Source organism: Clupea harengus, chromosome 1 (genome assembly GCF_900700415.2).
Source record: "Clupea harengus chromosome 1, Ch_v2.0.2, whole genome shotgun sequence".
Taxonomy (NCBI): domain Eukaryota; kingdom Metazoa; phylum Chordata; class Actinopteri; order Clupeiformes; family Clupeidae; genus Clupea; species Clupea harengus.
Window position 1 is genome coordinate 23,135,542 of NC_045152.1, and position 10,841 is coordinate 23,146,382.

The following is a 10,841-nucleotide window of genomic DNA, read 5'->3' on the forward strand; positions in this document are numbered from 1 at the left end:
CCATCTCTCTACCTATATATCCATGTCTCTTAATCTCTCCCTCTCTTAATAAACGAGACCTCTGCTAGCGTTTATTACAAACGGCGGATGATCAGGGGGGCTCTTTGGGCTGTATCAGAGGGCACTCATCAGAGGCCCTCATTATCTGTAAAGTTTAAGAGAAACCACTCAGGCCTCTGCTCCACTTTCTCCGCATGGTATCTATTCCTGCCAGCCAATCAGAGGGAGGCAGCCAAGCAAGGAGAGAAGCTTTGCAGGTCATCACGCTGAAATCAAATGAGGACCGCGGAGCATGTGAGCCGTGTGCTTTAAGAATATGGAACTGGAACTGGCACTGTACATTCAGCAAGCAAGTCCAACAGAGCACAATAGAATATCAACCGTGTTCAGCTAAATATGCATCGCAACACTCCATGCCCCATGTACTGCGTGCGCTACTGAATTTTAGACAGTGTTTCAAGGTCACAGAATGGCATTGTGAGATTTTGGTATAGTTTTAAATGGTATGGTTTTGAAGGGAAGTGGCTCCAAAGTTAAGTGGGAACATTCTACCTCAGTATATCTCTTCAAATGTACACGGTGCCTCGAGGTAGGCTGATAAATGTGACCTCTGATGTTTAAAAAATGCTGCAATCTTTAAAATGTTTTACACACGTTGTTATGCCAAGAGTGGCCTCTCAGATATGCTGTGTTTTGGGTCATGGGTCATATGGGGGTCTAGTGAGGTCTGCTGGGGTCACACCTAGGAGTTTAGTCTAGTGAGGTCTGCTGGGGTCATACCTAGGGGTCTAGTGAGGTCTGCTGGGGTCATACCTAGGGGTCTAGTGAGGACTACTGGGGTCATACCTAGGGGTGTAGTGGGTGCAGAAGGACATGGATCAGCATCTGTCCCTGAGGTATGGTTTGTAACAGGCTTTGACCTTCAAGACATACAACTCCATATCTTAGTGCTGTTTACTTTGCTTTGCTGGTTTGCTTCCAAATTTGTATCTGCTGAACGCAACTGTTTGATGTGTGATTTACGCCTCTTTAGTGGTATAATTGTGGGCTTCTTGGGTTAGAGTGTGCAGAGCCACCTTGGAGACCTGGTTGGAGACATCAGGATGAATGGACAACTTCAAGATCTACACTTAATGGCTCAATGACTTTCCTAGCATATTTAGTGATTTTTCACAGTTAATCTGCATGTAGTTCTGTCTTATCTGTAATCAATAAATATCTTCAAGATTCTCCTCCAGTGTTTTTTCATTGAGAAAATCAGCCACCTTTGATGTCAGTACTATTTAGAAATACAACGCAATCACATCAAAATCACCAAAATCCAACAGCATTCAAACACTGACGTCAGATGACAAACGCAAAACCGGAGAAAGTGGAAAGAAAAGCATCTATAGAGGCTGAGATACAAGATGGAAGGTATTATTAAGTGTAACCTAGCCAGTAAATGCTTTCAAACCACACATACCCTATTGTACACCCCCTCTCCTGCGGATAAACAGCAACACAGAGAACCCAGGACTTACAAGAGATAGGGGGGTTGGAGGTCTGAAATAGGGGATAGGGAAAAGCATATTGTATTTGCTCACACCTTCATCTCACAGAGATTGTGTCTGATTTCTGCCTCAACAGGCTCCAGTTCAGTGTCTTGACTTCCTCTCGTCCATTTATTACGTGCTCGGTTGCCATAGAAATGCTTGTTATCTGTGTACCAATGCATGATGAAATCATCAATCCAACAGCTTCCCTCATACCGTGGCCGTGAACTAACATCAGGAATGTAAACACTCACAGACTCAATATCCTTCTGAACAAATTCAATCAACTGTGAACAGTCACGGCCCCCATTTGAAGGCACAGAAAGGGGGATTGACCTACCATGGTTGGGTTTGGCATGGACCGGGGTGTAGTGATTCTTTAATGTCCGCACAGGCGTGTTCTCCTGCGGAGAGTTGTCGATCGGTGCAATGCTTTCATGTTCATACTGGGGGATCGGAGCAGTGCCTTGCTGCCTCATGATGTCCGCAAGCGCTCTGAAAACAAAACAAAAAAAAGTAAAACCAAGACGTTAGACAATTCAAAGCAAGTTGTTACCTTCCAGCCAAACCTTTCTGTTTAATTGCAAAATACACATTGTTTTCACCTTCAAGCCCCTGAAGGTTCACTTAATTTATTTAGTTACGGTGCCAATATCATTTATTTCTTCCTTGCTGGAGTATGCACCTTCAACACACAGTGGTAATTACAGCCCTAAGTGTCAATATGATGGGCTTGAGAGTGGAGGCACTTTTAGGCAGAAGGTGAGCAGCAGCTCACCTGCATGTGTTCTTATGCTGACAAGCCCCTTCTACCCATCTTCTAATGGAAATGTAATGCCGTACACTATTTGAAAACAAAACATTTGGCTCTGAGAACATTTCCTTCGATGAATTGAACTCAGTGGCTGGGAAGTGTTGCACGCAGAAGACAAGATGGAGGCCGGTCAAAAGGCACCTTAAATGTCTCCGTGTCAACCTGCTCAAACAATCACGTGGTCCCCATCATTCCAGAACCTCCTGTGACTTTGGGAAAATGTATTAATAGCCTCTCCCTTCCAGGATGAGGCCTTTTTTTTTTTAAAGATATCAGCTTCACAGACAGAGGCGACCTGATTTTCAGTGCCCCAGTTGGCTGCCGTGTCGCGCATAGCGAGGGCTTAGAACATCCAGATCTCTGCAGCGAGAAAGCGGCAGGCCCATGGAAAAAGCCATGAGGTTCAGAGCCTGTTGATGTTTGACAGTGCTGAAAGTAGGCCATTCAGGACAGCCACCGTCTATCTGAAATAAGTGTCATTTATGAGCGTGACGATAGGTGAATGCTTCAGTCTGTTCCAATTCTACCCCTAAATCAGTCAAGTTAAGGTCTACAGATCAGGGGAGTGGTTCATCTTTATTGGGCCTCATGATCTTGGACGTTGGCATCCATATGTTGAATCCAGAAAGCTTAAGAACCATGGAAACAAGTTTTGTCGATTATGCCCTCTTTGAATGGTTGGGCGTAACGTTTGCTCAGCACCAACTGTGTTGTCTCTGATGAACCCGTAGAAAGTAATGGTGCCTGCCGATCAAATAGACATTCTTGAAACACATTTTTGACAGGCCATAATTAATCTAGTCCGCGATGATGAAATGATGCAATTGTCACCACATAGCAGAGAACAATAGGGTATAGACAGACAGTTTCTCAGCTCCTGCTGAGACAGATTTGGTTTGCCTCAGCAGATGTAAAGTAGACATCGTAATTTTAACAACGTGTCCAAACGGAAACATAAAAGCAAAATCCTAATTGTTATTTTTGTTTCAAAAAACATTCTGTCCACCTTTATTATTCCACATTCACACTCTCAATGCTTCCAGTTTAACATATTTGACCCAAAATATTCAAATGACTTCCTCCTCTGTTAACTAAGTCACACAAAAATAGTGTTTTGAATTTAAATGGTTTCATCATTACTGTCCTATTCCCATACACACTGGTGGCCCCATACCTAGCATGGAGCATGGTTTATAATAATCATACAATATGACTTGAACAGCCTGTTAGCTACCTAGCAAATATTAATGCTTAACTAGACCCATTATTTGCCAAATGCTCATCTCGCACCAATTAGGTAACCCAATGGTGAACAGCAACCTTCACATAATTAACCAATAATGAATCTGAATCAGCATCTACTGCCAATGCGGGGACACTAAGAAATTACAAACCACACATTTTTCATGTTTCATGTTCTGAACTTTAAAGCAACCTTAAAGTCAAAACAACCATGGGACACACTGGTCAAGATACTCAGCTGTTCTCACTTATAAAAATGCATAACTTCCTCGACAGAAGTGCCTCAGTGGGAGGCTGCAGTTGCACAGCAAATGTACTATAGTTAACTAGTCAAAGGCCCAACACATACTTGGAAGGCCCACCTCTCAGTGTAGCTAATGCCAAACTGCATGCTGGGAATCATTTCTCTCAAATGACATGTTTACTTTTCCTACTTCTTTCAACCTTCGCTTGTCTACTTAGTGTCCATAAGCACACTCACACATATACACACCCATTTCACACTGTCTGCTTCTGTCGGATTCATTTAGCTCGTCGAGGTGCATTTTGGACTCTATTCACTCTTCAAATCAATACCCCTGTGGAATCAAGCCAGCTGTCATCCTCAGTAATCCACCCTCATATCTATCTATCTATCTATTTATCTATATACTGTATATATATATGTGTTTGTGTGTGTGTGTGTGTGTGTGTGTGTGTGTGTGTGTGTGTGTGTGTGTGTGTGTGTGTGTGTGTGTGTGTGCGTGTGTGTGTGTGTGAGATAGATTTTGTTCTCAATATTCTTATTTATATATACATATAGTAAATATGTGGGGTGAGATAGAAAATGAAGAATGTTCAAAATGGCTGCCACTACAGTTAAAAGTTGTGTGCAAAGTACTTCTGGTTGTTTGAATAGGAACATGGTATACACATGGTATAGACGTCCACATTATAAGACATGATGGGCCAACATCATAGGTTCAAGTGATAGGACACCTGCCATAGTATTTTGTATAGTAATTATGCTTGCTTGTAGTATGCTGCAGTGAAATATTAACCGCAGTATAACAGAATGATAGTTTTGCACCAAACATGTCTTGGCCGATCAGCTTCATTTTGAGATTAGTGAGAAACGTGAAATCGCTTCTTGCCAAATTTGACCTTCATGGCAAAAATGTTAGAATTTTTAGCCTATAAAGTAAAGACATTTTCCCTATGCTGCAAACCATTAACTGTCAGCATAACATCGATAAAACAGAATCAGGTCTACAATTCCATGGCAGACTGTGGTGTAGGTGCCACTGGAAAGTGTGCTGGGTGGCAAAACAGGGAGTGGTGTGGGTGGGCAGGGCATTGGGTGCTCAACCTCTAAAGAGACCTTATCTCAACAAGCAGATGACTATGTGACGCATGATCCACTGTCAGTGGCAGAAACAGGTTTGCTTAGTCTGGGACAGCACTGCAGCCCCCTCTCTACGACACCGCTCATCTGTGCCCTGACCCCGAGTCACCATCCAATAGAGGTGCGGTCGGGTGAATTCACTCTTCTAGTACTCCAAAGGTGACCTTTGTGCGTAACAACATTCTGGGCGGCCTCAAATCCTGTTTGGACTGCACCAGAGGCTTATTGGAGAGGAAAAGGGATCAATACAGACATCTCGAATCACAGACTGTGGCTTTCTACCCCTGAGGTTCCTCGTGCTCCACTGAAGGTCAAGGTCAGCCAGCTTACTCTCCTTCTAGCCCTTGCCTCCTTCCTTCCTTCCTTCCTTCCTTCCTTCCTTCCTTCCTTCACGCTGTGAAGCTGCCGTCGCTTCATGGATACGCGGTGCACACACACACAAAAAAAAATCCTTCCTGTTTTGGTTGCGTGCTGTTGCCAAGTTTAACGCTAATCCCATGTTCCAGTGCAACTCGCTTCGCATGGTTGTCAGTTCCAGTGTCAAAAAAGAAAGAACTAAAAAATGAAAAGAACCCAGAGCTCTAAAGACACACTTCAGCCGAGTTTGCTTTGATGGAGCTGAACTGAGATGGCCGAAACGAACACTAAAACAAAATGAAAACCACATGATGGCCAGGGATAGACAGGCCATTGTCCTGTGCATCCTCCTCTCTCTCTCTCTTTGTGTGTGTGTGTCTCTGACTTCCACTCCACCATGGCATTGTCTGTAAGACAGTTATGTGGTGGCATTAAGCCGCTGAAGTTCAAAGTGTTCCCCCTGGCGAGGATGTTGAGAAGCCATAGAGCCAATGGTGAGAGAGCAAGACAGAAAGGCTCAGAGGGAAGAGAGAGGCAAACAACTTAGAGAAGTTTAGAAAACAACTTCTGATGTTTGGCTGTGTGCATCTCTGGCTGCGGGCGGAAGCTGGATGGAGATGTTGAAGAGGATGCTCTGGGGACATCATGAGTGAGCAGAAGTGTCTCTTTCCCTTCCTGTCACTGCCAAAGATTACATGCAGTCTGCTTCTCACTTTATGTCCAGTTTGCCTGAAATGTCCTTGGAAACTAAAAATCAACTGGCTTAACAAGCAGAATATTTTACTTGGTAAAAAGGGAAAAAAAAGATTGTTCAGTATTTACAATCAATTTTTTCTCCTTATCCAACATGATAACTTTCTTAGAAATGAGTTGAGTAAATCCATCCCTAACAAAATATATAAATGAATGAAGCAGTCAACGTACAAAAATCCCCTCATAACGGCGGAAAACTATTTAAGGCCTCACAAAATCTACCGTAGCCATAACACTAACCAAATCGATAAACTAGGATCCAATATATAACCTAGAAAGCAGATTTTCCAGCAACGCCCTACTATCTACAGGTTGATGCAGTGTAACATCATCCTGTTGCTTTAAATCTCAGCACACTATCAATATTTAAACAAAGACAATACTTCACGCAGTCTCACAGCTGGACTCCTTCAAGACCAAAGACGTATGAGTCATCCCAGAGAACAGATATCTGATCAGTGATGAAAGGTGCCTGCAAAGTTTCTCTGGAACACTGTACAAAAAAACTTCCAGTTGTTTCACCGTAGGCAAACAATGACATGCCACAACAAAGCCAAGCTTCAGTGATGTCTGTAGTTCAGCAGAATTTTAATCAACCATGAATATCCATTGACTAATTATTAGTTCCATAGACAGACTTCAGGGGGGAAACCTTTAAATCCCCTGAAGCTCTTTTTGAGAGCTTGCCTGTCTCTTGCCCATCTCTTGCCTATCTCTTGCCTGTCTCTTGCCTGTCTCTTGCCTATCTCTTGCCTATCCCTTGCCTATCCACTGTAATGTAGGAAGCCCACACCACCTCCCTCCCCTCCACAAGCCTGCAGCGGTCTGTTGCTTTCGGCTACATTGCTCCAGATGACTCCTACCTGAGCCTGTACATCAACTAGTCTGGGGGTCTGAGACAAGGGAGGGGCTTATGCTGTTGCTAAGGCACGTTGGATCCTTGAGTTTCTGTCACTGTTTCTTCCCCTGCACCATAACCGCTGGGAATCCACTTTGTGCCTCTGGGAAACACATTAACTCCATCATGGGGTTTGATCTCTCATCTGAGGATGTGCCCACATGGCGCAGTGACTCACACAGCCAATGCACATAACGGTAAAAAGGTTGAAGAAACACCAGCTTGGTTTCTCACGAGTGAGCACAACTGTTCCCTGCCTCAAAGGGCCGTGTCTTCTCACTGGTGCTCTCAGTGTGACACCGCACTGCACTCCTTAGAGACTCAGCTCCAGCCACTGATGAGAACCCCTCAAAAGGCCACTTCTGCACTCACACTGCTGTTAATCAAGATCCAAGAGCCCACTTGTTTCCCCTGAATACACACGCTGCCCCCTTTGCAATAAGTACCAATGTGTCCTACAAAGACCTGTCAGAGGAAGTGGAGACAACAGACCGAGAGTGTTCCTCTCCCCTCTACACCACAGCCCATTGCTTAACCAATGAGGTGTTGAGCGCACTCAGAAATCCATGTGGTGGCCGAGAAACCGAGACCCGAGAGCTATGTCGCTCCACGCAGACCATCAGAACTCTCATCCATACCAATCAGCTGCATTAGAATGATTTGTGTGCTGTATCAGGGAGGTCACACAACTCTTTATTCCTGATTCGTGTCAGTGGCGACTGGGGGCCTGGGGGCTGTAAGACCCCTATAGGCATCATGAATAGTAGAATATTTGATGGTGTTCCACAGCAACCTTAGCAGGTACATGTTTTGGTTGTTCTCTGAATGCTGATGTGTCTCGCTCTCTCACACCGCAGCACAGAGAGGTTAGACCTGGCTGCTGAATATACAGTATGGAGCTGTGTGAGGAGTTTTTTTTTCTGTCTATGCAAATAGGTGTCAAACTATTTCAATTTTAAGACAATGCACTCAATACTCAACCTTCTAAAAAAATCTATTATTTTGAAGGCCATGAAATTTCAATTATCTCAATATGTTAAACTGGCACGCAGTTTAGAATATTTGTTAACAAAACACATGCATAATTAATTAGCTAATCAGCAAAGCACACTGGGTAAATGAGACAGCCATACATATAAAGGAATCAGAGTAAAAACGAATCGATATTTTAAATCCTGACAAGAACGTGACTCATGCTATATTTCACATTATATTATTTGAATTATTACACATATTTATTTAAAACTCTAAAGCCAAAGTAGATCATATAAATTATATGCATTGCTTGTGTACTCACCTGTGGACGTTCATTTCCTGAGGGGGATTTATAACTTTGTCATATGCGATTTTTACAGAAACTCCTATTGCGATTATCAAAGCTATCACGCCACATGTGACATAGACAGTAGTGTTTGTTCGATCTAGTTCAGGGTCGTATGTGTCTCCTGTAGGCGTGGGTGAGGGAGACGGAGTTTTGATCATCCAGTCTGGAGTCACGTAGTTTCTGCATATTTTCTGATTTAAGCGCTTTGCTTTTTCGTTACAACAAAACCGCAGGTAACAACTTCCGCAGCAGTACCTATGATCTGTGTTGTTGCACTCGAATTCTTTATCGTACTGTCCGCTAACGTCGAAGTAGCCCAGGCAGATGTCATGATCACCGACCACCACAGGCGTCTGGAGCTGTGTCACCTTCCGTGGCACCTCGGTGGGAGCGACAGTACTGTTCTCTTCTTTTACCTTCCGCTTTGGAGCATTTTTACTCTTCTTGCCCGTGGCTGCGCAGAGTACATTCAAAGGGTCCAAATATATCAAAAGTAGCAGGAGGTGTTGTATCCCCATGACTTGAGGTGGTGTGTCTTTATGGCAGCGTGTAATCTCTTTGTCCACTTTCACCGTACTTCCAGTTCTTCAAACTAAAGGGGACCCGTGTCTCACAAAGCTGGCCGAGCCACACAACTGCCTACAGGGGTACATGTCCGATGCCCTACTCCTATTGTCCGGCGTTAAGAGTGCCATGCTCAGGCAGAGGGCTAGACGACTCTTTTGTCCACCACTTCTGTGTCATGCCTTGTGCATCTTTCCAACTCGGGTTTTGTTGGTCACTGGCGGGGTTAACGGAGGAGCAAGAGAGTGACAGCTTAAGGCTTTTGGACAATGGGGAGTGTTAACCGGGCACATGAAAACAAGTCTTCCTCTACAGACACTGAGGTAAAGGTTCAGAAGATGATGTATACACATCGATTCTTATATCTTGAGCGGTGTAACTTTCCACCTGAAATCAGTAATGAGAGAAACAGCTCGTTAGTTATTCGATAGCCAATTGATTCCTCTTCAGAAAGTTTTTCCTCAGTTTTAACTATACGTAAGGAAATCGTATTCGTAAAAAAGCAGGTAAACAGGGCACACTTAAGTTTTAAACTATCCTATTTATAACCTAAGATAAATTCTGTTGCGTCGTCTCACCGCGTTTCAGTACCTTGGACAGCAAACGGAGAGCAAACTCACCACGAACCACTGTTCCAATTCAAAACACGTGTACAGGAAAAACGGCAATGAAACTATGTCTTTATAATAATATTAATCTGTTAGCGGATATAGCTATGACACGCAGTGCAGCTTAAGTCCAAGATATTCTACATTTCTTATTAAACGAAACTGAATTCCGGTATATCAAACTTGTTTTTCCTTATTTAAAAAAACGCTACAAAAACAATCTTAAAGACATACACGCTCTTACCTCTGCGCGGTGTCCGACCCTGGGGTGCTCCGGCGCAACTACTGACTCAAAGAACCTCAGAGCGCGAAGAGAGACCTCTCTCCGACCCGCCTCCATCGCGCACTCTCCCCCTGCACTTCAGCAGCGACTACGTCACAAGAATTCACCAGGTACCTGAGTTAATTACAAACCTCTCTCTCCCAGTGGTCATAGCTTCAGGCTGCACTCTGTGTCAGTGGACTTTTCAGTAGCTGCAGAGGCAGGCAAGGCCCCCTTTTCATCGCCAGACACTAAGGACCTAAATTCGCATGCCCACAGCAACAGAATCATGTCTGATATGGGAGGCTATCAAACTGATTATTCGTTTCCCCAGTGCGGCAGATGTTGAAATGTACTACTACTGCAAAATTATAATGAACATACTGATCTGCATAGGCGTCATTTACGCTGGGGACGTACACACTTTTTGCGATCACCAGTTTCGCCCTCACCACTTTTGACAAATGAAAATAAAATCTCACTACAATGAATAGCATATCAAAGTGCTTAATCACCAGTTTATAGATTCAAATCAAATGAATACACGACAATCAAAGTTATGTGTGACGTTAGTCCAAGTGTTAGAACTACCTACCTAACCTATGTAGCCTATCCTTTAATGACGTCTAGTCGGATGATGTCACTGTTGTTTCAGTGCAGGCTAGCCTAAATCCGAAATGCATGCTCTTGTATTGTAGCAAAGGAGCAATCAGGATCAGCTAATCTCTTTGGCGTCTTTGCTGTTTATTGAACACACAAAGCATTCAGTCAGACTGATGCAAAATATATATATACAACAGGTAATGGTGACAGAGACGCTAATACACAAGGAAACGACACAAGGGCATTTCCATATAACACGCAGACTATAAAACGCGATCAGAAATGAACGCCAACATGTACCCAACAAAGGAACATAATCTACCTCTTAAAATTCTAACATTGAACGCAGAATTAACATTAACCGGCACATGCACAGCATTATGTGGCAAACTTTTTACACACAGCAGACGACTCCCCAGCGTGCTACATAGCCCCCACCAGGCCGTTCATTTATCCCCAACATCCCAGGCATTAAACTAAAAGTCTGGGGAAGTTGT

At 43.7% G+C, this 10,841-nt stretch overlaps 1 protein-coding gene across 1 annotated transcript in view; it reads right to left on the reverse strand.

Moving 5' to 3' along the window:
• Positions 1-10,304, reverse strand: part of LOC105898564 (protein shisa-6-like) — a 54,697-nt gene extending 44,393 nt beyond the window's left edge. The window contains exons 1-3 of the mRNA XM_031569208.1: positions 9,724-10,304; positions 8,281-9,258; positions 1,876-2,030 (exon numbers count right to left, since the gene is read on the reverse strand). Coding sequence (XP_031425068.1) covers positions 1,876-2,030; positions 8,281-8,825 — 700 coding nt within the window. The 5' untranslated portion in view covers positions 8,826-9,258; positions 9,724-10,304. The remainder of the gene's footprint in view (positions 1-1,875; positions 2,031-8,280; positions 9,259-9,723) is intronic.
• Positions 10,305-10,841: the final 537 nt, after the last annotated feature.